General features: G+C 42.6%; 2 protein-coding genes and 1 long non-coding RNA gene across 14 annotated transcripts in view; 2 read left to right on the top strand and 1 right to left on the bottom strand.

The window, feature by feature from the left end:
- Positions 1-16: 16 nt before the first annotated feature.
- The window catches only part of LOC111260405 (uncharacterized), a 40,453-nt gene continuing 12,973 nt past the window's right edge, over positions 17-27,496 (bottom strand). For 2 of the 10 annotated variants that reach the window (XM_086968312.1, XM_086968311.1), the window contains exons 3-5: positions 3,035-3,233; positions 2,154-2,194; positions 17-824 (exon numbers count right to left, since the gene is read on the bottom strand). In XM_086968312.1, coding sequence (XP_086824438.1) covers positions 456-824; positions 2,154-2,194; positions 3,035-3,140 — 516 coding nt within the window. In that variant the 5' untranslated portion in view covers positions 3,141-3,233 and the 3' untranslated portion in view covers positions 17-455. The other 8 variants (XM_022833148.2, XM_022833143.2, XM_022833149.2 and 5 more) reach the window with 8 other exon arrangements.
- Positions 10,082-27,496, top strand: part of LOC111260408 (uncharacterized) — a 48,088-nt gene continuing 30,673 nt past the window's right edge. Inside the window, exons 1-2 of one of the 3 annotated variants that reach the window (XR_015311064.1) lie at positions 10,082-15,686; positions 24,449-24,560. This is a non-coding gene — a long non-coding RNA (uncharacterized LOC111260408). The remainder of the gene's footprint in view (positions 15,687-24,448; positions 24,561-27,496) is intronic. The other 2 variants (XR_015311061.1, XR_015311062.1) reach the window with 2 other exon arrangements.
- Positions 18,046-23,826, top strand: LOC111260403 (uncharacterized). Its single transcript, XM_022833137.2, has one exon. It carries the CDS (start codon positions 18,553-18,555, stop codon positions 20,893-20,895), a length of 2,343 nt encoding a protein of 780 aa, XP_022688872.1. The 5' UTR covers positions 18,046-18,552; the 3' UTR covers positions 20,896-23,826.

The following is a 27,496-nucleotide window of genomic DNA, read 5'->3' on the forward strand; positions in this document are numbered from 1 at the left end:
ATATCACACGAATTAGTAAATATCAATGTCATTTATTGTACACAGTTTTACAAATGTACACAACAGGTCTCTAAAAAACCTGCACTTTTTTCTAATCAACTTTCGACACGCCAATTATTTTTCAGTAAGCACTCCTATTGACTGACGTGCGCTGTAAGGTACATTCCCAGTTTTTTTGTCTTTCACGGATTCAGAAGTGTCGAATAACCTATATCAGCAACTTGCGCCGTTACAGAGCATGCGTACTGAATTACTTCATATATGTGTAAACGTAAATTCTAACATATTCCTTTATTGTCTTTACTGTATTGTTGTCATCCAGTGCAGAAAACAGATAGAAATTCGAAATCACCACAGAACTGACTTGGTGTTCCAACAGTCTTTTCACTGTGCCTATCGTCCATGCTCTAATGGCATAACACTTTGGTTTAAGGAAATGCCGTTGTTTCGGTATGCTAAACAGCTCGCATTCTTCGTGTACACATTTTTCCCTGTGCATCTAAACAGCCAATTAATTTAGTCAGTCTAAGAGATCTGTTCTTACCGATTTCAGATTTCGAGTACATCAAGGAGATACCTAAGCTCAAAGGTTCCGTCGAAATCGGTGATTCTTTGAGTATTATCGGCAAAGAATGGCTTTCTATTTCCTTTTCTGTAACGGTTTTCAAACTTTTGTCAGCCAACGATGCTAGCTGAGATTTCCGGTTGGGTAGTCGCCTCAGCAGCGACCTGGTACTGCGGCCGGTTGTACTAAAGGGATTTCTTTCTTTGAGTACCTTTGGTGATCTGGCGACAGCCGTTGATGACGGGAGAGAATCATCAACCTAACATAAAGCATGAACAATTAGAAAGAAAAAGTTTTCTGTTTACTGTTACAAACTGAAACGATCATGCTAATGATCTTCGTTCAAAAGAAGATATGTAGGGATTCGTCGAGGCACACGTAAGACGAATCCCCACATAGAATCGCATGTCCGTTGTGCCGTGATACATACCGCAACATTGTTACAGTTTACACGCACGCTATCATAGTCATTTTCTCAACTGACACCCGCGAAGAAAATTATCACATGGAAACAATATTCACTTGACAGTATATATATATATATACCGCTAAAGAGCATAGCAAATCGACGACTGAGAACTGGTGCGATCCTCTATGAACGCGTTAGCTACTCTAACGAGTCGCAGTAAGATGGCTGACTGATCTCAATAAATTTGTTGCTAGTATCATCCAAAGATAGGCCATCGTCACCGGCATAGCGAAGTCCATTTGTAAAGTACACAGCCGGCATTCAGAGACACAAGTATACATGGGACTAAGGTTGTTTTTAAAGTGTGGCTTTCGTAAAATCAAATAAAGCACATCATTTCGTTTTCCTTTTTTTTCGTAAGCACGTCGTTTGTTAAAGTGGCCAGTTTAGTCCTGTTTAGCAAAATTCAGCTGTATAGCAGCAGTGAGGTTTTTCAGACCAGTGGTATAACAACATGAAGTCCAGTAAAGAAACAGCCCTGTGTACTAATAGTTTGGTTATGACCTTTGCATAGGGAATCCGATGACTCTGGTCTAGTTGAAGCGAACCTAAAGCATGCAAGATTAAGTGATTCATGTCGGTGTCACTCACGAATGAACTGCCTAGTGCGTTTCACACAAAGTCCCCTAACAAGATGGGCAAAATAGGTAGATGTCATCGACCAAAAAAAGCAGAAAAACCAGTTTCCTATCACCAGCGAAAATTCACACGTAGATACTCAATCCCGTGTCCTCAAAATGGGTGTTATAGTTTCGATCTTTTCTATTGGCCGGTTCACCTCTTTCACAGAGCCCTTACAGAGAGCTTATTGCATCAAGCCTCATATCTACGTAAACAAATTCTTTCTACAAACATATAAGAGAAATCGTTATAACTAACAGACAAACGACATGGTTTCTTTTCACAAAGTGTTTCTAAAGTACATGTTTGACAGCTACGAATTATTTCAAACTCAATTTATTAATTTCTATTTTTAACCAGCGTAAATCATTTTGTCAAAAATAGATAATAACAATACTAAGTCGACGATAAGGCGCGGCGCGTTCTGTGTACGCGGACGAACAAGGATATATATATCCCAACGGTAATCTATCACCGATAGCTAACTATAATACGTACCTTGTGTTTAGTTTTAGGTACCTTTATAAGGTGCATAAAGCCTGTAACGAACAAGATAACAGAAGTAGGTCAACTCCAAGGCTAAATCGTAGTGGCCAATAATGCAAGAGCTGCATTTGTATCTGCTTTTTTAGTGAAAGAAAAAAGATGACTCGTCCCGCAACTGGTCACATTACGAAACGTGTGCTGCATGTCTTGTTAAAAAAAGAGCATTACAACTGAAAGTAAGTAATACAGCGTACAACAAAAATCGAAAAATGACTCATTTTCAATACATTGACTCGACCAATGAATAAGCACAGCCTATTATTATTTGAACCTAATATGGTCTTCTTATTGAAGAAATGCTTTATTAATTACGCTGCTGCGTTTAGCAGCCTGATGCTTAACGCATTCCATCGGCAAGGATGACTTCCTAAGTTCAGTTTCTAGGGTGGACTTGTCGAGAAAATATTCTCGCTTGCTACTTATCAACTTTGACCATCTTTACTCCGCTAAAAAAAAGTTATGTTTTCTGTTGTAAAATACCACGTGATAGCCGGCGCGTGTTCTATTTGCCTTTTGGAATAGGCCTAGCCTATGCAGTTCGTTTTAAACTCTCTCTAATGTTTAAGGTATTGGCAATATATGCACGCACCTGCCACATTCGTGTGAAGCGTGAACGGTGTCGGTGCGCCCTATCGACGCACGATAGTCTATAGTGTGAACGATTAACTTCAGAACAAAGAGGGTCACAATAACGTATTGAAGGATAATTTCATGCTAGACAGCGATAACTACTCAATCCCAGTACTATTAAATCATTGCGATTCTATATTTCTATTCTGTATCTAATGCTCATTAATGCAGATATACACTTGTTGCGTAATATATGTGCGTACGTTTTTTCTCTTTCATGCACCGTGCAATGTAAATCAGCTGATTGACGGTATACTTCTCGATGAGAACCGTCCCGCTGTTCGAGAAATCCAATTCCATTGTATCCATACTTGTAACGACTGGTACGAACCCGAAAGTCCGTTTTATTTGTCGTTTATCATCACAATATCGCCGCAATGAGGCGAAAAACCTGAGTCTACCCTGCAATAGCAAACGCATACACATAACCCAACAATAGCATTATTATTATCTGTTTAGCTATATGCCAATAATGTCATATGAGGAAAAGAGTAGAGTTTCAATAACTTTAGGAACGTACTCGATTTGACCATTTACAGCCGTTTGAGGAGTTCTCGTTTTCCCATGCAGTTCAACATCTTGTAGAAGGAGAAGAAGTTCTAAGTTCCTATCAGCTTTACGACAGAGAGTCACGTCACGTAATGGGTACAATTCGTTCCTATTCCCTAGCCTTTCGAGGTCCCATCGTCAAAGCAGAATGAAGCCCACAATCCATACAGAAAGTGGTATAATTCAAATCGTTCCGATGTGCCATGCTTAAACAAAGGGAACATTTCTAACAGAACCTCAGACTACGCACTGTGAACTTAGCTACACTGCGGCAGGCAAGATAACGCCAGATCATCGGCCGCAAAGCTTACTGGTATGCGCGACTCGCAAACTCATTTACCCACAGTTTTCCCTGCTAAACAAACAATTTTCGGCACACATTATCGCAGTCCGAAATATAAAAGCGTGCACCTCGATCACTAACGACCTTCCAGGAGTACTTTAAAAACGTTTTACATTGGGTAAAAACCAACAATCGCAATAAATAGCATGCCAATATTAACTCGTATCACCTTCAGTTCACTCCATCAGAATCCATATTTGATTTATGTATGAGAATTTCATCCGTATGAGTTTTTGAAGCCAGCCTGCACAAAATTACCTAAAATGCCACGCCTGCCTACTTTATCCAACGCCTTTGCATCGCTGAAGGTTAATACGAGCATTCAACTCTGCATTTCCACACCCTCGAGAGCAAATACGCCTCTGTGTGGGATATCGGCTATGAGATACATCTCGCAAAACATAGAAACGCGCAAAATAGCTGAAATTATTCGCGCGCACATCTTTCTCTCTCTCTCTCTCTCACTTTCTCGCTCTCGAATTTTCCTACAAATTTCTGTGTACATAAAGCTCATCTATGGAACTGGCCCGCAGAGACTTACCAACGCACTTCCACGCAACAGTATATAAGCATTTCCCTTATCATCAATGCGGCCATGCGGCCATAAAGGCCACTGCAACAGTCAGCTTCGCGGTCTTAACGCCGCACACAGAACTTCAGCCCAGTACTGATTCACAACGACGTCACCCTGTCCTGTGATCTGACCAGCGTGAGGCGACCACTACTATACGGACCGCTTTTTCAATGTCGTTGTTAGTTGTATTTCTCGTCGAGATCTAGTCGTTTCCGATATAATTCATTATAAAGGAATATATAAGTTGCGTATTCCGATTACGCAATTTGCAGTAATTAGCATAGCCATCATCATCATCGTCATCGGCAACATAAGCATCGTCGCCGTCATCATCACCGCAATAATAAACAAGCAGTGAGGACTAGACGGCTTAGGTCAACTTTCAACAGCGCTCGGCCAGACACACTCATACAAATCTTTCTCGATTCGATTGTGGGTTTGCCTATGCTTTGGCTGAGTCCATTGCCGCCTCCTGAATCGACGCTGCCGTTGTCGCTGCTACTGCCGCTAACAGCATTGTGATCCAAAATGGCGGAGTGATACAACACTGCTTTTCAGGGGCAGGAAATGTGACACGTTGTCAGTTCAGTTTCCCGAGGGGTTGTTTGGCACAGGACGATGGTCAAGAGTGGTCTGGGGTAAAAACAACTTGCCTGTTATCTTCACCGCCGCCGACGCGTGCAACGACCTAGACCGATGGACATACGCACCAGATCCTCGGCATGAATGTCTGTCTGCTGTATAGAAATAGTGATAATAGACCAATAGGGTGTTTGCGTAGAGAAATGAAAAAAAAACTGCGTTTCTGTCCAAATGGGCGCGCATTTTTACGGGTAGCGCGCATCATGTGATGGTAGCAACCTATTCGTGGAAGCTATGTTACGGTTAATATCTGGGGCCATGAAACTCTTTCATGTAAATGACTTAATGATATTAAATTTTTATGCACGAAACTTACCCTGCAAGTTTTCTGCTAGTTGCTCCCATGTGGGGCTCGCAACGCTTAGGTTAATGAAAACACAATGTTAATACAAATGCGTCAGTTAAACAACGAATCAGCGGATACTGATCCGACAACAATTGCGTTAGCGAATTGATGCATTAAACCGTTCGACACTTTAGGCGAGGCGATATTTAACACATCAACATTTATATTTTGACTAAAATTACTACAGCGGGTTAAACTTCGGCTGTAATGCAGTGGTCAGGCAAAAAAAGGAGAAGTTAGGTATACAACAGTATCTTTTATTGCATTGTACGAGATTTATGGCCATATAGAGCAAGGCCGACGATTGGAAAGAAAATGCACAGCATGTAACTAAAAATTTATGAGCTTAGACATTCCACACGTGCTTATAAGCATCTATGTACGTATCCATAAACAATTACATAAAACTTAGTGCAAAAGAACTGATTAATGCCATGTTTTGTATCATGGCTTTAACTAACTTAAAAAATATAAAGTATGAAAAATCAAGAGAAAACGTACGGTGATTTTGCAAGGAACTCCAAAGATAGCACTGGAATACTATATACGGGTTGATAAGCGTAGAGCGGTAATTTCCTTAAATTTCTTCCGCTCCTGATGCATACAACAAGACACTTCAATAGTAAAACTCTCATTTATACTGTGTTCGTTCAAAAGTGTTTCAGTTTTATGTTATCTGCTGCATCAGGCTGTATTGTAAAGTGGTGAAGGCCTAAAAAGACCTATAACCTACTTCTAAAAAAGCGAATTTCTAATTAAGAAAAAAGGTGCCAAAAAGATATCAAAATTAACTGTTCCTTTTCTCTTGTTCCACGTGTGGTTTCGGTAACAGGACCGTTCTTTACTATAATAAAACCCTATCCTGTTATTTGCACCCTCTGCCAATTGTCGCGTTAGGCAATTGACAGAGGATTCATGTCTTTCACTTACTGGCACACAGGTCACTGTTCCGATGTCAGATTGTTTTACTATAGAATAACAAGGACGAGCATACTGATCAAATCAATCACCGGCCGTTTCCTTGGTAAGACGAATGACTAACTCACAGACAAATAGTTAGTTTACTGGAAAAGTCAGTGGGCGTCTTTCTGAATGGATGCATTTTTGGCCTTCCTCGGTGTGGCAGATCACGAGAAATGTCAATAAAAAACACTTCGATACGTTAATGCAGTGTAATGCTTTCTAGGGACACAGCTTGAAACATCAGACAGAACATACGAACGTGCAGTTCAGGTCAATGGCGAGTTCCTTGATCGATGTCACGAACAAAAGATAGGGGCCAAGGCGACAGCAAGCGTTGCTGCTATGAGAAACATCAACACGGCGGTGGTGCGACAACATGGTGATGCGAATTAGATTTGCTAAGTGATAGGCCTCTTCGAGAGAGGACGAAGACATCCCCCTGTAGCGCGATATGGAACACTGTCTTGTCTGCATTTGGAGGCACAAAAGTAGCTGGCAAATCTATCAGATTAATAGAGAACCTGTTGATACTAGAAGAATAGGCGGATGCGCTTCCTTACATCACTTCAAGAATTACACCTAAACCTAGAAAAAATATACCTAAACGAGAGAAGCAATTCCATAGCTCGGATGCTGAATAAATCACAGCAAACCACTCAAGTTTTTTTATTGATGGCAGCGCTAAAATCGGGGCAAGCTAAAGTAGAAGCTTTCCATATCTTCGCTCAGAAAACGTGCCTCATGAAGACCGGGTGGGGCTATCGTACGCCTTTAAGACTTACGTTTTTTGCAAAATGTCAGGGAAATACCAGAGCAACCATTTTTTCAGTCATGTTACTTCGGCCGTTCTTTGCCGGGATCTCGAGATGCTAAACTGGAGCAGGCCTACTAAACTCGAAGGTAGGCAATAGGCGTAATTCAGCGAAGAAGACTCATTCGGTGAACGTGCAGTTAAACGCTAGTGAACAATCTGCTACAAAGCAGGCCTATTCACACGCACCTTTTAATCTGATTGAAGCGGAACGATCGGCCAAAGTCCGGTTTTGATCGACATAGATTAACTCTGCAGTTCGTACTGTTTCTCGTTCGTCATAAATATTCAATTCAATTGAATTAAAAGCTTTATTTTCTTTTTCGTTCGCAAACTCATACTCATTTTCAATGCCGTAAAAGATCAATGTAAAGTAACCCAAGAAATTCACGCCAGGAGAGGTTCGTTCAGTGCGAAGAGATTGATTAATTGTCAACTTTTATTAAAATTTCGATGATGCCCCCCGTTCTTATTGTGACTGCAGGTCTGCTTATGTTCTCCTTGCAACGAATTTGCATTCAGTGATATTTTAGTATCGAATAAACGCATTTGTAACAACTGCAGCGAACTGGGCAAAAAAGCCCGGATTTTGATACAGACGTACATCGTATGTATATATACTGGTTGAACTAAATTGACATCAGTATACATACACACAATGTACGTCTGTATCAAAGGAATGCAGGCTATATAAAAAATGACTAAGTAGAAAAAATAAGAGTATATAAACACACACGAAATGTATTAGAAATAGAAGCTGAGATTCAAACTAAGACCAATACACAAAAGCTTTTGCATGGAAATAACGATCTGCACGCGTATCGAATCACATAACGCCAGGCGTGCGCTCGATTCTCGCTAGACGAAACGGAAGTATAGGTATAATGAGGGACGGTAGTGGAAATATCCAAGCAAATTAACTGGAAATACAAAGCAACCTTAGCGCTTTCTCCACGTTCTGTCTAAGCAGAAACGGATTGGTGTTTTTATAACGAAATGTGCACATGTACAACGAGGTCGAACTGTATTACATAGTTATTCATTCTTTACATACAATACAATCAACTATAGCTTCATTCAGATGTTTAGCTTCCAGTACGGACTGTAATTAGTATACAAACATAGGAGGCACGCGTGAAAAGATAGTAACGCATTTGCATCTTCATCTTAGGAACGCGTTGCGGACCAGGTCTGAACCCCGGTATAGATATACGGTTCGTTTCGTGCTGGGAGCCAGCCAGCTTTCTAACAAAATGCCAAACGGCGATGCTGGACGTAAAGGTCGGAATGTAGATGTATAAAAGAAGTGTATAAAACCACACAGAATACCTACTTACGTTCAGAGGCATATCAGATGTTAGTGGAATGGCAAAAACTCCTGCGAAGAACCTAGGAGAACAAGAGAGAACGAAGAACGTTCTTTACCGTATTTCTCCTCAACGAGTTGGGTAGTCCTATTGAAACTCGTATCCTGCCACCTGAACGCGTCAATGTGCGACTGCATACAACGCATCTGGTCGGTCGACCCTTCACTGCGATGTGAATGAATGTATTGTTTCAGCCGTCTAAGCTGCGCCTAATCGGATTTAGTTTACTACGGATTTATTGAGCATTCCTTAAAAAATCGGCTTTGTCCTTTTGTTACTTCATTAACGTTATATACATAGCAACCTGGTAATCTAACGAGTAAAGTAAGCATGCTTTTATTTAAAATGAAAAAAAAACTCCTGCGTTTTTAATCGCTATAATGTAGCGCCACTATAGGATACGCCGCCAAAGGCATGGACTCGATATACTCACTTCTGATCGAGCCTTTTCTATGTCTTGCCATCGTTTGTGATGTGTTGTGCTACTGATCCGAAAGATCGTTTACACGATTCAAGATCGATACAATTTGTTGCACGATAGCTTGAGAGTAACGCATTTGCCTGCTAACGTTAAGGACATGTTGTGGTTTAAGTTTGGACGTGGGCACAGATAGATGCATTTCTCCTCGTGCTGCGAGCCAGCTGTCTGATGGAATTGAGAGGTCGATACAATCTGGTGATGCGTGCACGGTGCATAGCGAAGCTATTCGTTAACAGGCATGTCACTAGTCCTGAAGGAAAACGGGCGTCTATGCAAGTATCGGTAGGTGAGACTAGCATTAAAGGTTGCAGTGGTAGAAACACCTACCGCAGCAACACTTCCAGACTCACACGTACCGAGACTTTGCGCCTCGATTGTGTTGAGGAAACCGGAGGTTCCAATTTCTTCTGTGAGTCTGTACTGCCCACGACGAGACCAGGTCGAGCCGTCTGGATTGAATCCGACGTTACACTAAATGTCCATGTATAATTAATGCCCAGCTGTGTGCGTTAATCGATTGAATCCGCTCTTCAAAACGACAAAAATGCATAATGGAAGTAGAATGCAGTACAGTAAATCGAACATTCAATTTTTACTTCGTTATAATTCAGAATATTGCTTGATAATCTTCCCATTCACTAGTAGCTCAAGATGGGCTTAAATTATAGGAAAGCAAAAGAGATACTTTTGCTCGAATATAAAGCAAGGCTCAGCTTTACACGGAACAAGTATATAAAATAGATTTGAAAACATTCTCGTTAAATTACAAATTAATCATTTCATAATGTTCGTGTGTCCAGATAAAGATCCTACGCGATAGATGAGGAATAGCACGCGTAGGCCGGAGCACGCAAATCGCCCACAAGGTATAAGCCGACATGGCTAACTACGCTAAAGTGTATACGAATGTCTCAATCAGAGACTTTTTAACAGGAACATAGTTGCTCAAAGAATTGGTGATCGGTTAAATGGAGGCCTATGGTAAACATTGGGTTTTCGTGGAAAGGTCGATCATAATTTTTCACCACGTCAAGCACGATGGTTTTGTTATGTATGAACAAAGAGCATTTGCGTAAGTGTTAACACAAAAAAGCGTATCTTAACGCGTTCAGAAGCTAGAGTTCTTGTTTGCGCAACATGATTTTCATGCTAAGCGTACCATATAGTACTGTATTTGTTTCAAATAACGACATCAAATTTGTGTGACATATACGATATATGAAGTTTTTCCAAACATTGTTGCTTCTTATCTGTGTCCAATCTGCATACAGTTTAGCGTCGCCCCCGCTAACGTTGTCAGCGTGTCAATCCTGTACAAATGCATTAGCTGTTCTGAAACTTCATCTGAGGGATGACATGTAGGAGTAACCGGTGGTCTACCCTGTGATAGTGGGTGACCGATTTGCCGGCCAATTTTAGAGATACATTGTGGTCTAGGTTCGAATCTGAGTATAGACACCGTTTCCTGCTGGGAGGCAGCGATCTGGTTTCCACCAGCAGAATGCTTAACGGCGATGCCGAACGTGAAAGTCGAAATGTATAGTAACGGGTGGCTCTGCGTGTCAATTCTGCAGCGCTCTCACGGTTTGGCTTACCTACAAATAGCTGCACGTTTCAACCGCGTTACAATTACAAGAAAACAGCTGTACAGATTCTCATGTCTATTTATGCACAATCAACTACCGTCATTATGTAATTACCATAAGCCAGAAACGGATAAAGTACGTCAGACGTGTCGTATGAAGACGTCAGTCGGAACGTCAGACGTGAATGCATGTAGTTATTCAGTTCAACATGCCCGTCTTATATATAAAATGTGCATTACTTGGCCCTTAAGATGATCCATTAACGTGACATGAAGTGAAAGATTAAATTTTATAAAGATTTTACATCTAAAGGGATCGAAAGCGCTGCGTGCAAAAACTTTATCGAAAAAGTGAGAAAAGTGCTCGTGGACGAAGAAAAAACAAAACGTGACATCCACAAAACTTGAAATGAGAAAAACGTGAGGTTAAGTGATTTGTTATTGGACGGTGACTTCAATTGAATCACAAGTTTGAAGCACTCTAGACCCATGCAAACAAGCGCCCATCCAAAGAAGTTCCACGTAAATGGACCTTCATACCGTGCCACAAAGTTCCGTAGAACAGAGGTTCAGTATGAATCTAGAAGTTGTTACTTCATTGTCCATTCTACAAGGTCACGGCTGTTTAAGATGACTAGCGCTTATCACTGTTACTGTTACTGAGGCTGGGATACCGCAGCTTCTCGCTCAGTCACGTCTTTGTATGTACGTGCTGCACGGAACTTCGTAGAAGAATAAGAATATACTAAAGCAAGTAATTCTCTTTCAGGTTCTTGTGAAGTGTTAGGAAATATGGGTATCACTCGAGGTATATCTACGTTGCAACGTAGATACATTTCTCTATTTCGAGATCGATTTTTAACAACGTAACGTGTAGTTGCGTTGTCGAAATTTCGACATTTTTCGAAATTCATGATCGTCGTAAAATTGGCAGTTGTCATAGGTACTCATACAGGTTTAACGCGGATAAGAGCAATTCAGAAACTGGTGTTGGCTGTCTGCTGGACGAATTCTCATACGAATCTTGAAGCCTATTTATCAATCTTTCAAGCTCACTCAGAAAGCAAGCAAAATTTCTAGATTTATCAAATAAATTGTATTTGTACGTACACAGATTGATTTTTAGTTAGTGGCCGTATGACGCCTAATTCGAGCCAGTAGTACAAAGGTGCTACTATGGTGCGGAAACGTTCCATCGTAGAGACGTATTTTTCGCTGAAGTCAACTAATATATGTATTACATATCTATTATAGGTATAACTATAAAAGTTTATAATAAATAACAAAATAACTTTAGTGAAATTAAAATAAGCGGCTTTAGTAACACCAAGAGGCTGGTGTTATCCGTTTCTTGGCGTTCATCCTTACATTGACAGCTGGTTCAATTATCTTTAGCTAGAAAGGACTTAGCTTGTATGACATTAGGTAACAGCATTGAGTTACCAGATAAATCTTAAGCTGACGCTCCTTGGCCTTCCAAGCTAAGAGCGAACAGCCCTTCATTGTAGCTGACTCCGTTTTTAAATTATCCGCTCGCAAGTAATCTCTGTGTTTATTCTAAGCGACTGTATTCTAAAAAAGCTATAGAAATTTGTCATGGCCATTTGAAACATAGCTCCAGATCCATTAATTATCCATAATTATATCCATAATCCATAATTATAAATATATTAATTTCACTGTGCATTGTACAAAGTACGTTTATAACTAGAGAACAAATACACGAACGACGCGCCGACGAAACCTTTTCCATCCCTCATCTACACTAATCATCTATAGATGACTCCAGTCCGAAAGTAACTTGAGCAACCTTTAACCTTCGCAACTTATCTCATTTCGCCCTATACTTTCAAGCCTAACACACCTTTTTCTTCCAAACCATTACGTCGGTGCTACAGAGCGGTCGAATAATGTAATAGAAGAATTGCGTATCTGTTAGAAAACACAAAGCGGGAATATTGTGAAAATGGTCACTATTAAGTCACAGTAATTTCTGATAGCGTTTGTCCACATCGACTCAAATGCTTTGGAAATAAACATTTCTATTTGGGTCACAAACGGTCACAAAAGGGAAGTAACCATTAAATTGCCGGCTCTATTACGAAAACTTAATATAGTTCATTTCACAGCCCTACGCACACCAGAGGATAATGGTACCGCTGTTACCATGAACGCCAGGCAATGTAAGACCTAAAACTCGTTGAGTGGCATTGCCAATTGCTTCCTGTATGGTCATCTGTGCTAACGTGGTAAAAAGTAAGGTAAGTATTGGACAAGGTTGATATTGAGTGTGAGAAAATGTTTTTGGGTGCGAAAGGATAGCTTAAGTTCCAGGTAAGCTGCGGCAGAAACTTCTCCGATCCTATAAGTTTCGAATTACATTAAAACAGTAAATGTGGACTGCGATTCCGCCAAACAAATCGGTGGTTACCAAAACTGGCAATGTATAGGCCTCGGGGAGTAACGCCGAAGGAAGACAACGCAAAACTCCACGAGGCTTCGATGATCCAAAAAGTTTAGGTAGATCCTCGACTAGTTTTTTTTTTATGCTTGGTTTAAAGCCCGGGGTCCAACTACTGTATGAACAACTACGCGGATAATATGTGTAGTAAACATAGAGCCCTGGGAAAAAAAGCCATTTATAACAAAAGGCAGAGAGATGAAAATGACTTGCAGACGATCATGTCCACCAAAACAGCCTTTACTACTCAACGAATGCTTACTGCGCCAGCGGTGCATACTAATAAAAGCAGGCTAGGTTATCTCTTCTCGAGGTTACTCAAACCAAAACAGAAAGGTAGGCTAAATACAACTTTTGTTCTAACAAATCGGCGTTCTATTTTCGATCTCGACATTTGCGTTCGATGAGTAAGCTACTCGGCAATTCCTAACGCGCCATGAACAAAATGGCAGGCGCCACCGTAGGAAGGCCTCAGCAAGACAGCGAACCGCTGAGTCATAGAAGGCTGAGTGAGGGCAATCACAATATGGCAAAGCCTACAACGACGTTTTTGCGTATCTATCTCAAAGCGACAATGCGTGCAGGTCTCAAATGTTACGACTTTTACTTCGGCCGCTGCTATCACTGTTGGTATTCTTTACAGAGTGACGGCGCCGTAGCGCTACATTGCCTGACCAGCAGCGGCTTATGGAGGCCAGACTAATGCTAAGTTTTCTGCATCGTGTGAAACACTCGCCTGTGTAGCTGACCGAGCTTGACGACGGAGTACAGATTTTGTTTACTGTATTTGCTATTTAACGAAAATTACGCCTTCATCTACTCTATCATTCAAACGGAACTAAGTCAGCCATTACTGCTGGTTGGCATGAGCCTTTCTCAAAGCCATTGCAAGTAGAGCTCATACCGTAACAGGCCGTGACAGGCCGAAAGAGAACAAACGGGGATAGCGAGGATAAACCTGTTCAAGGTTGTTATAGCTGCAAAATTTGTCCTAGGATTGTGTCGACCTAGTACTACAAAAGAGGTTCATAAATTTTCAACTGAAAGAACGTTGTTGCCATTAATCGACAAGAACGATCAATCATAAAACGAAACAGACACAAAGAGGCAGAAGTGGGAATCTCAACTAACGACAGTTAACCGAATTCGGGCAACCTTCAGTATTTCAATCGCTAACATCTAATTATCTATTAATAACCATATATGCATGCAGTGACAGCCACCATTACGTTGCTCTGACCAGCTTCTCACTTGACGCCTGTCAATCATGTATCATTTGGCTGCATTATTCCATTTGAATAGTGGCTTTCGTCCATTGAACCGCAATAGAGTAGAAAGAGGCTACATTAACATCTATGCTTAGTATTCTCGACATTATCGGCAGTTAATTTGGTATCACTAGTGGAGCAGTAGGGCCGGCTGCTGACGCTCGTGCGAGAGATACGAGGTTAGGAAAAGTAGTGGTGAACGATGTATCAGCTAAGGGCGATCTTTTCGTAAAGAGGGAAGGGCTGTCTGAGGAAACAACAGGAGGTTTAAGAGACAAAGGAAAAAAACAGAAAGCAAAGACAACAACAGGGTCGAAAACGCAAACGGGAAAGCCGAAAAGATCCGTCCTTAGACCCTTCGTCGATATATAAGATCTGCTTAGATGATGGCTCAATCGGACTACGATGATTTGCATTAGAGAGATATCGGCGACTGGCAAACAACTGTGAGCTATCCTTTGTTAGGAATGAAGACTACGCTGACAGTCAGCAGCAGCGGCGGCAGCAATGCAACGTTGGGTTCTCGACGGCAATACCGCATCAGTGTCTGAAGATCGGCTGAAGTGTGTCCATCCCATTGGGTCTGGTGGCAGGCCACAGCGAACGCGCTTCCCGGCATCTTGGCAATCCCCATCACGACCGTCATCGACAGCAGCTGCTTCAAAAACAACAACAACATTGATATCATCATCATCATCATCAACATCAGCATCATCGTGGCGATCGTCAACATCGACGTAGCCAACGCTGGCGCTTCGCTGCTGAGAAGGCCAACAGTGGCACTCACGGGAAGCCTAACATGGCACTAGTGCTATTCCGTATCCGCCCAAACGTACATAGACAGGCCAACAAACTGACACGCACGTTCGCCGTTCACTCACAACAGAAAGTCGCGCGGCGGCTGCATGACGAGTGGCGCCTGATGCCATAGGCGCTGCTGGCGCCGCTACCAAGTCGCTTAACGAACGGACTGCCGGCCGGTCAAGCAGTCGTCAATGGCGCGCGACAGTGGCTCCCTCTCCACCACACCGTGTCCGGGTTGTTGTGACTGCCGCTACTCCAGTGTGGGTTATATACGCGGCCGCTAAGGGTAGCTGCTGCCTTCACGCGGCTGAGGACTGACTACTTCTCGCCGGCGGATGGTTGCATGGTGAATGCGTGTAGTCGCCGTGTCAGCTGTGTTGTCTCCGCCAGCTATCGCTGCTATCAGTGGCCGTTCGAGCAGCAGCAGTAACGACGACAGCGACTTCGCTTAGTCGTCGCCGAGGAGCGAGCAAAGCTACTCAAGAACAGCAAAAGCCAATCGAACAGACCCCAAACGTCAGTCAGCGAGTGACTGCTGCCGAAGAAGCACTGCTATTCCGATGGCAGCTGTACAAATTCGTGTGGATGTAATGAGAGTTGGAATAGAAAAAAGGTCGAGTGAAGAACGGATTTATAATGCAGCTAACCTAGAAGACCACGAGTAAGTAGGAGCGAGTCAGAAATAGAAGTGTTAGAAACCGTTCATGTGTCAGGTAGCCAAAAATAGGCCCAAAAAATTAAGAAAAAAAGCATCATAACCCAGAAAAGCGGAGAATTTTTTTGTGGTGAGCTTACAGCGCAGGTGAGCTAGGAGTACTACATTCTGATGTGGTTCGCTGTAGCACTATTAATCGTACAACAGATGTGACTGTTTTTGAGTGAATTAATGCCTGAAGTGCATAGTCTGCTGTCTCGAGAGCTTCAATATTACAGAAACGGGTAATTCCGAATGGGTGAGGCAATACCGACAGGCGGATCAATCGGTTCGGATTAGGTCTGCACGGATAGCAGTTAGTTCAAAAAACGGCTCGTTCAGGACACACGGTACGAAGGAACGGGACGACGCAATAGCGGCAGAGTAGCGATCTTCGGTGTTCGCGTCTTTAAAAGCAAGACGACGCCCGAGGCAGAACGTCGCCTTCCTCAACCGTAGTGGCGCCACTGGTAATTCTGTTGTATCGGCTGCGTTATTGAAATTTTTCATCTGCGAGAGCTACAGCAGAACAACAACGAAGTAAAAAAAAAATAACTGTTGGGCACGACGGCTTTGAAGACTGCTGATCTTAGGCACGAACCATTCTTTCTCAGTGGCTGTGAGCTGAAGCTAAACGAACTCCAGTACTATCGCTTATCAGTATGCTAACTAGCGCTTAATAGTTATTGCTAGTATTTAACAACCTCTTATCAGGAGCAGGAGGCGACTACAAAATAGTCAACGTTCATGCTCTGGCTAATTCTCTCTTCGGAAGAAAAGTCGCATAACGACAAAAGCTGACATTTTCTAGACAATAACGGTCGGCGGCGTGGCAACTCCTAACCGCAAAGAAAGGATACGGGTAGGCCAACATCGAAGGATCATCGTAAGGTATAGGACAGATTAGCTGATGCTGTCGTATAATGATTGTCAACAGTGGTAATAGCACTACAGCCAATCGTTACCACGAAAATTAGCGATGAGAGCGAACGAGCAAGTTGCGTCGCGTTGACGAAACAAATACAGTGAAAGGAATAGGTTAGAGTCGTAAGGAATGGAGCTCGATTAAGGCTGTCGTCAATACTACCCCACGACGATAGATTAACAGGTTCGACCGACAACTTTGCTTGATTTGTAGTAAAAGGCCCGATTGACATAGGGTAAGTGCGTATCTGTGTACGTGCTTTCGTTTGCATCAGTAGTGACCATGTGGCGTAATGAACGACTGTTTCGGTGAACTATCCTCACCGGGTTGTTCGACGAACCCCGTGCCGGTGTCCCTTGCACTAATCGTTCCTGTTTAACTGCATTCTAAATATCATTAGAAGCATCAGAACAAATAGCCAGTCAGTTATATTCGAACAGTGTCTCCAATTAGGCGTTCCGCACTGACGCATAAACAGCGATCAACACGGAAAAGAAATTCGTTATAGAATTGAACGCAAAAAACTTAGGATTTTTTTTTGCCCATAACGTCACCATAGTCTTTGCTACTCTCGTACGATTCTTCGCTCCGTTTAGCGTTCGACTGATTCTCGCTGATCTGTCCGAGTCTGCCGTGGTGTCTGCGGTCACTCCTATGTATCTTTATCGTATGCATTTCAACGACACGATAAGCGAAGGGACGAACGCGCTAGGAAATTTCAGTGGACGCTCATTGCGGGCGCGTATGGAGCAATTTTTTTTTGAGGAGAAATAGCGAATTCGAGGGACAGGTAACGACAAGAAACGATTGTTACGCATGGAGCGATTGAACAAGTTGTGACAGCGTTGAAACGCGGAGAAAAACACCGAACCGCAGCTTTTGATCTTTGCTTGATTTATCCATTGGTTCCTAATTCACTTCGCTCTACCTGAGTTAGCTCGGCAAGCAGCGAAACGCCAGTGTCATCTCTGTGTGGAGCACTAATCTCGGCTTTGGAGTGCGCGTGCCCAGGGCGGAGTTGCGATAGTCTGTACATTTGTGCTATTTCGCTCACCATTGATTCTTGTCTGTGTATTCAACCGAAATATCGAAGTGTTTGAGGTGCTGTGCAAGCTAGGAGTTGCCGAGGTCAGCTATTAGACTCGGCCACAACGATCGGTAGCTCTGGATTACTATAACAATAACATTAATAGCAGTGGCCGCGCCAGAAGCGGCCAGGAGTAGTAGGAGTTTCTTGGATTTGTTTCGAAGGAGCGGCCGAAGACGAGACACAGCGAGCAAACGGTAGTAGTTCGTCCAGTCGCCTTACTGCCCTGTGCTCTCCTCTAGCTACGACGACAACAACGCCAGAAAGTATATGCTCGAAAGGTGTTGGTCTGCCTGCCGGCTCTTATGTGTGTAGTCTACAGGAGCATATCGTTGTGAACGTACGCGCTAGCGGACATCGTATCATATGCTACCTAATAGCAGGCAGTAGACAAGTATAGTTTTTACATTCTAATACAACACACTGTAATTGAGGAGGCAGATTTTAGCGCGCAACAGGGACCGTGGCGGTCGCGCTGCTGATACTGTTATGGTCACGTTCTATTGAAGGCTAAAGCAAACATAGTACTGAATGAACCACCGGTTGTCTATACGTGATCACGGATGTGCGTAAGTAACCAAAAGCCTGAGCAGGAGGGACTACCTATGTGTGTACTGATAAAGCTGAATGCGCTGTACATTTGTAGATGACTTCGTCGATGTACACCGCTAAACGATTGGACAGTGTGTAATAAATACAGTTGGTGTTTTTTGAAGCAGAAACGAACAAATAGAAAAAGGTGTGAAAACTGTTGGATTTTCGAAAACATTGAAGGGTCGCCACCGCCGCCGTGCTTGCGAAATATATAGACGACATTCAAAATGTTCCGTTACTTAAGCAGACGGTGGGGTGGAAGGCATTCACACTCCAGCACCGGCACTAATGGCTATAATTCGTCGAAGCGTTGTCTCCCATGCAAGATTGTCATGCTGGACGGCTCAGACCTCACCATCGAGCTGCCTCGAAAAGCGCTTGGTGCTGAGCTATTTGAGCAAGTCTTCTACAATATCGATCTCATCGAAAAAGACTATTTTGGCCTTCAGTTCACGGACGCTTTCCACGTACAGCATTGGTTAGACCCAACGAAACAGGTGCGAAAACAAGTAAAAATAGGTCCGCCGTATACGCTTCGGCTTAAAGTGAAATTCTACTCGTCAGAACCGAACCTCCTTCGTGAGGAGTTGACCCGTTATCTATTTTTTCTCCAGCTCAAGCAAGATGTGCTTAACGGAAAGCTACCCTGCCCTCACGAGACCAATGTAGAACTGAGTGCTCTTTCACTGCAGTCAGAGCTGGGTGATTTTGACCCCACCGAGCATACACTTGAGTTAATCTCTGAATTCCGCTTCTGTCCTGAACAAACTGAAGAGATGGAGATAGATATCCTTGAAGCATATCAGCGACTACGTGGACAGAGTTCTGCACAGGCGGAACTTAATTACCTTAACAAGGCCAAATGGCTAGAGATGTACGGCGTCGATATGCATACCGTGCTCGGTAAAGACGGTCGAGACTACAGTCTTGGCCTAACGCCAACTGGCATTCTTGTATTTGAGGAGCAGACAAAGATTGGCTTGTTTTTCTGGCCGAAAATCACGAAGTTGGATTTCCGTAACAAAAAGCTCACACTCGTCGTGGTCGAAGACGACGACGACGGCTGTGAACGTGAGCATACGTTCGTATTTCGGCTGTACAACCCAAAGGCAGCGAAGCATTTATGGAAATGCGCTGTTGAGCACCACTCGTTCTTCCGCCTCAAAGCGCCGCCAGATCACCAGCGAAACCTCAAACAGAATCTATTTCGAATGGGGTCGAGATTCCGTTACTCGGGACGAACCGAGTTCCAGGCAATTTCGAGAAACCGGACCCGCCGAACGGTCCAGTTCGAGCGACGTCCCTCACAGCGTTATTCACGGCGACAGTCTGCGCGCAGGCCAAAAACTAATAATAACGAATCACCGCAGCAAAACGGTAATCATATAACAACAACGACAAATCAGCATGGTGCAGCGACGACGTCAGGAAGCTTGGAGCCAAAAACGGCCTTGTCAAGATCACGAGTGGCGATACCGGAAACTGCTACAATCGCACCGGGCCGCTTCTCAACTAAGAGCGTTAGTGGTCCCAAACCGTGCGCCGTGCCAACTGTCGGCTATGCAAACAGCAGCAGCGCTGGCAGTGCGGAACAGTCTTCTACATCGACAAAGGTCGTTAACGATGCTGAGGATCGACTGGACACTCTTATTAAGTCGATCAGCAAAGCCGTCAACCACAACAATCTGAGTAACAAAAATGAGTTCAATGGCGAGAATAATCACCAACAGCATCTGTCGAAGGCTCTTCCATATGATGTTCGGCCAGCAGATGCTCTCGTCGATGACATTGATAGCCTGAAGAGCCCTGCAACAAAGCCTGAGTGTTCAAGAAGCGCGAAAACGTCCTCAACGACGGTTGTGACAACATCGAACAGCGTTCTCGTCAGTGAGCCGGTACGAAACAATTTGAAGTTTGTTGACAAACCGAAGTTCTCGCTGACTCCGCACGTCAAGAACAACATAGCCCGTGAGCGCCAACAGGATAAATTTAAAACAGTCATTTTGTGCAATCCCGATGGCAGTCCCGCACATACAACACCTGTTCCTGTCATCGAGACGACTTCCACTATTATTACTGCTGTAACGGCCAACTCTGGTGACCCCGTGAAAGAGGAGAACACTGCGCCCCTGATTATACTTCATGACCCACAACCTGAGCTCACACTATTAGAAGTTGGCCCTGAAGACTCGGTTGGAGGTCTTTTACCACCGCCGGACATCACGCCTGTACCAGTCGACGAGATCAAGAAGGTGTTCGAGGTTGCTGCCGAAGTGCACGACGTTCTTCGTCTCAACGAAGTCAACAGTGGCGAAGTGCGGCGATCAGTGAGTTCGGCGAGCAATAAAAACAGCAGTAGCACGAGCCCGGACGATGATGGCGATAGTGGAGTCGGCAGCGGTATCTTGAAGAAGGACAAAGAACGTCGCATGTCATCGTGTTCAACCGAAGAAGAGATCTCGCCGTGGCACGTTGGCACTATGAACGGTCGGTGTAGTTCTGGTGAAGACGAAATTCGCATTGATAGTAGAATTGTGCGGAAACGTACCATGATCACGACAGAACTCTGATTCGTTGGAAATCGAACTGAGACGAATAGATAAGAGTTCTCGCTTCTTAATGTTGCTACTGACAAACTTTGTCAATGGGGTCATGACTCACAACGATTGCATCAAGAGTTCAAGAAACCGGCGTTATAATCCCACCTGATCAAATTTGTACAGTACATAGTAAATATTAAACAGAAAGCAGAAAGACAACGAGTTCTTTTACTTAAGTGATATAGATTTTCATAAGTTGATATAGAATAAAATATCAGTATATTACATATCATCCATACTATGCAAAAACGAACGAAATCTTATATAACGACAATATACCGAGTACCAAGTGGAATTGTGATAAAACTAATGAAACACAGAATAGAGATACTAACTATATTTTCATTTTAATCTTTCCTAATTTCTTCGACTCGCTGTTCGCCTTCCTGTATCTGCGCGAGCGACATCGTCGCCAAGCTCTCAATTCGCCAGTAGACTTTATGCTATTAGCAAGCCGCTTTAGAGGAATCGTCGATAATTGGGTTAATTACATGACACTTCTACGCAATTTCCAGCTGTTGTTGCAGTTTTCCAATTGCTCGACTCATCTCCTTGCAGTTCTTCATGAAGCCGCATAAGCGTCGCTGGCCACTTCTGTTTCTGGTTAGTTCGTGTCGCGCCATCATCCTTTGCTCTGGCAATGTTTCGTACAGATATATTCTAGTATCGTAGTGAATTCCACTATGGGAACGGCGTCCCATTCCAACAGCAATCGTTCCTATCCCGTTGTATCCTATGCGCGTTCCATGAAGACACACGAAGTTTTGATTTTTTCTAGCTAAGTACGCATAGATCAGATTGTAAAGGGCAGGTGTAGGCTATATCAGGTACATGGGGCGGGGATGCAGGCTGAAAAACTGAACAAAAAAAAATAGAAGAACGGCTGCTGGCCATTGTTTCCATTACGTTGTTACGAAATCACACCATCAATAGCAGATGGGACTATAGTTGCCCATCTTCTTCGCTACCAGTAAAACGAAAATATACGCAACGTCGTGTATCTAACGTACGTGCTAGATGATTTGGTAACTCGTGTAGACGACAGACAAGCGAGGTGGGTGGACAAAAGACAGCTTCGAAGTATTTTGAAATGCAACCTCCATCAAGGTTGTCTTCGCTTGGGGGTGTGCTATAAATGTTACCCGTCGAATTTTAAAATCGCTGTAAGCTTAACTTGATGGTGCTTTTGCTTAAACCGCTCAGCTAACGTCCAACTGGTTTTGTCGTGATTTTGATGACGAAGTTGATTCATCCATAGTGCATTTCGATTAATCGAAAAAGGCGTTCATGATGGTGCCGGTATACTGTTTACTGGAAGGGGCTCAAAGTCATCGATCTGAGTGTGGCCGTACGCTGTACATGATTAATACGCATTGCTGAACGATGCATACGACTGTGGAGGAGTCGACTTTCTGAATTGAAATTCTTATCTTATATTGTTGACGCATTTACGCAGTTTTGGCTTAAATCACGTCCGAATAGCATGTCTTGTTTTTTTCCGGAAAGCCACTGCCGCTGATGTCATTTCAAGGTACTATTGTCGGCTATGTTTTTCCGAAGCTGCAACCCTAGCGTGAGCAAGCGATGTAGAATATTAAAAATCATCGTAACTTGTCTTTTTTTTTATTAGATTCTTGTCTAGTTCTCCGTTAACACGACCGCTCGTCTGGATGCCGAAACACGTTCAAATTACCGTGTGTCCGCATAACCGTTATGCCATGGTCGGTCGATTATCGACCGACAAAAATAGTCTCTTAAGAACGCGAAGTTTCTCCGCGTTGATTGAATAAGCAGTAAGCCAAACACGCTACAAATCTGCTGGCCAAGCACATCTACGAAAAGTACGCGAAGTGTTTCCCGTAACGTAAAACCGGCATGAGGGTACGTGGCTGACGGTACGTGTCAGTGCGTTTGTAAGAGATATGTCGCTCGACTATGAACACCTCTCGGTACAATAATATCGCAGCGTCAACAACACGAGAGGCAACCAGATGACAAGGGAGTAGGGCAAAGGATACATAACCGCAGTATTTGATGGGGTGGTGGCAAATCGGCATACGGTCCGACGATCCGCCTGCCGCCATAGTGTATGTGCAATGGAAGCCCCAAAAACATACCTCGAAGATAAGCCTGCGTTCAAGTGCTTATGTCTCGATAGGCGAGTCAACACCTACGAACAGCTATTCAACAAGCACACAATAACCGTAATCAACATGTCAGCTGAAATCGATTAAAGAATGAGTGTCCAAGAAAGCACAGTTGATTATTGTAACATTGCAGTTTACAATAACTAGGATTTCAGCAGACTAATCTGAACATGAGAACTACGGCGTGAGAAAGAGGCATCTAATTTCATATCCTTCGGCATATTTGATCGCTTAAAGACATTACTTTTATTAAGGAAAAAAAAAAACACATTAAAAAAGACGAACAGAAAAAGGGGCAATATTAAGGTAATCATACTAATTGTCAACTGTTTAGAAGTAATGCCTCTAATCGTAAACGTTTATTATGGCAGCGATGATTTCTACCGAGCAACCCGAAAGTGCTATGACCGCTGTTTCCCGTTAATGCGCCATTCGTTCCCCATCGACAGAATAATATAGCTGCAATATTGCATCATTATCATAAGCTATGAGGCGCAGATTTGTAAAACACCGAATCGTTCGACGCAGCATCACTTAGAGACAACTGTATCATATGCTAATAATAATCATTGGAGAATAGAAACATGACGGTATAAATTTAATCGAGTATACTCGAGCTCGAGCGGAATAGAGGAGGACAGACTTTAATCAACGAGGATATTCTGTATATAGTCTAGGTAATAAGTGGCTTCGCCGCAACTCTGTGATGCAGCAGCGGGTAACATGCTATTAATAAATCAATCTATAATTATTATACTTTGGTGAAATTATTACTAATAGTAACAGTATATCACATAGAAAACGTACTCGTGCACGAAAGGACCATTATAGAATTTCAGCTGGCAGAGAATTCACTATGGTCAAACTGCGTAATGCAAACGGCCTTCGGTGGAGCCACTTTGATTGTCAACGATCTAAATGCGATGGGAATTCTACGGAAAGACATGTGAACTAATTTGTGTATGCATCTTGTATCATTTAGACGCAGCGATATTTCATGTAAAAAATAGCATTCTGCCAAAAATACTCGTGAATGCTACTTTCATCGTTTAGAAAAATCAGTGGTAACATTTGCACTGAAATTAGTGTTATCTAGATGTCAAATTTTCACATCCAAGAATTGGCACAATGAAGAATACAGCCATGTAATAGTAAAAATATAAAGAATTCTGATATCCGCATCTCAACACGGATGCGAAACGAACGTTTTATAGGAATGAAACGCATCTCATTATCGTCGACCACCGCACTTTTTAGCAGAAGGCATTAATCTCAATCAAGCATTGTTTTCTAATAGAATAATTTCGAATATTTCTAGGAACGTCTTATTGCAATAGTTCACACTGTTTTTTTCATCATCTTGTCCTCCCTTTCAGTGTCAGCTAGCCAATCAACGCCGGCTGATTAGAGATAAGAGCAGCTGGCTTCAACCGGAACAAAAAACACCATATCCATTATTGTGTGTTTCGTTATTTCGTGATCCACTGGGTAGGTTAGCTGGAGCAGCTGTTGAGCGTAGCTTAGAATCGATGACTTTGGTGGTACGCTAGCATTTTGTTAGTCCTCAAATGAGTTAACGCGTTCCGCACAGAAGTAGCCCGACGAATATTGCTATAATTAGATATTACTAGAAGTATAAAACATCGTACTGATAGGAGGGGTTGTAATCATCTGTGAAACAACACACTGCGATGCTAATCTCCACGCAACAATTCGATGCTCGTACAATTTATCTACTTCCCGCTTTCCCCGTTACCACTTTCTGTACGTGCATTGCGCCCTGCGGAGACACGTACGACGACGACGACGACGACGACGACGACGACGGTAATAGTAATAATAAATAAGGAAAACAGTTCTGCTCCATCGTAATTCCGGCCAGTGGCTAACTGGCAAGCGATCAGACCTATGCCTGTCGTAAAGCCGCATTTGTTATTCCCCGCTCGAAAAAGGAGCCAATCGGTGCGATTGTGACTACATCGACAACAGAGAGCCTAATGTTGATTAGGCTACGGCGCATGCTCGATACGGAACGTGGACGTAATGAAAACGATAAGATTAACGTTTTCACTATTTTCATTATTCTAAACACTCGTATTGAAAGAAAGCGTATATTGACTGAGGGCGGATAAAGGAATACCCTATCGAGAATATAGCTGAGCTACAAAAACTACAAAACAAGTTACAGTGATCTACCTGCGACAAAGAACTGCGAGAGTGTTTGTTATCTTCATTCTATTATATCAAAACCTGCATTAAAATAGTCACGAAATTGAACTTATGCTTTATGTCATAAGGAATAACAATTGAAAATTTAACGTAATAGTATAACATCTCTTAAGTGATTCTTTGATGAATTCTTTCATCAAAAACGCTTTTAACTGTTGTCCCGACTCCACGACTGTTCATAAAGCTATTTAAGGTGATCGATTTGCCTACTAAGCCAGTCTGGAAAAAAAGACTAAGATGACATCCCCTTAGTGCTTTCACACTTGATTGACGCCACTAAATGATCGGACGGGATTGATTTGTGCTTCTTGGCAAATTTTAAAGTTAATCGAATTATTGTCTGCTTCTCCCATTTCCTCCACATTTCCACTCCAGTCTTACGGCGTTCACACTAAAAGTCTACCTGGGCTATATCTAAAATTATCAATTGGTTTAGTTTTTTTTTTTTTTTTTGATATTATTGCATATCGTCTGACTAAATTACAGTTTTCATTTGAAAACAAGCCTTGAAATCTGTTAGAGATAAAAACTGTTCTATAAGGTAGTTAGGATCGTTGTAGGGAACAGTTTAACTTACTACTCAAAAAAAAAAAAGTCTCTCAAGCAAAATAACGTTCAAGCGACAGTTTTTTCGAAGTCCAGTACGGTTTATCCTACTCATCTGAGTGACATGTTAAAGGTCATATTTATATAACTGTAAACCTTTTTGGACTATCCAATAATGAGCCACAGCGTTGTCTGTCAGGATCAGTTAGTTTTATCTTTGCTGGACTTGCGAACCGTTGGGGTTGCTATTCGACAACACGAGAGCAGTAAATTGTTGAAACGTTGCTGTTTCGGGTTGCAGGTCACAATAATAATTTACATGGCAAATGGGTTTTTGCTCCGTCCCAGTTTATTTTATCAGTTTAATTATTCGCAAGATGTTCAATCTCAATAGGTTACCGAAAGTGTGTTTTGAGTTCTTAAGCTTTATGGAAGCTTTTTATGAAAAAAACATCTTTATAAGAGTATCCTGGGAGTTGTACTCAGTTTGGGACTAGACGGAGGAGCGAACGTTCATGACCTAATGACGGTCGTCCACATCGTCAAACTGAATAGAATTTAGTCAAAGTAACGAGCCACCTAGTAAAAATACATCAAATGACTAATGAAAATGTTCCTCAAGTAAAAGCCGTTACGCACTGAACTGATAGGAAAGTACACGGGTCGACGTGTGCGGATAGAGAAGCTTACTTACCGGATACCATCTCTCAATAGCATTTTGACATGGACGCTGAAAGACGGAGCGACAAACAATAACGGTAGATACGGCGAGTCTAAAACTATTACGATATATAGCGAAAATTCGCTCGCAGATGGTCGATGGCTGTGTGATTCGATTAGGGATTATAGGCATATCAACGATGTCGTGCGGGTGAAAACTCGTTTTGCTTTGTTATTCTGGCCAGCAAAGATCGGCTCACAGCAACGAGTAACTTCAGTTTGTTGCAGGCCGGTCGTCTAGATGCTTCCCTTTTGATCGTCTGGCGTGGGCAATAATGAGAAATGATAAATAACCGAACAGTTTAACAGGTTAACAGAACGGAATCGATAAACTTGTCTTCAAAATCAATGTATCAACTTCCAGAAAGTTAAACTGCTACGCATGTATTGATTCGTAGAAAGAAGTGATGATCTTGACAGTCGCCGTATCGAAACTAGCGCAAATACTTCTCAGTTGAAAATTTCTACACTCGTCAACATAACACGCAGTCAGTCTTCACGTTCAGTATACTTGTTGATAGAAATGTTTATATATATATATATATATTACATGTTTGACTTTGAAAAATATGGCTTGCAATGATCATGGTCGGTTATTGGTGACCATTGCAGAAGCGCCCTAAAAAATGTCTATTGCATTGTCCACGAAGCTGATCATCACACTCAGTCTTCTGTGCTTATTCGTACACATATTTAGAAATTCGTTGGGTAGATAGATTGACACAAACGTTTAAATAGTCGATAAAATAAAATAATCGAGTATACGTATCTAACGAGCTACATGTGGTCAGACAAACTTACCAGCCTGCCCGTGACAACTGAGTACTTCAGCTCAAAACTGGGTTAGGTAGTGAAACAGATGAATATGTTCGGCCACCAGCGAACCGCATAGGCTATATTCTAATTCAGCCCATTTTGTACATTTTCTA

This window comes from Varroa jacobsoni, unplaced genomic scaffold (genome assembly GCF_002532875.2).
Source record: "Varroa jacobsoni isolate VJ856 unplaced genomic scaffold, vjacob_1.0 scaffold_436, whole genome shotgun sequence".
NCBI lineage: Eukaryota > Metazoa > Arthropoda > Arachnida > Mesostigmata > Varroidae > Varroa > Varroa jacobsoni.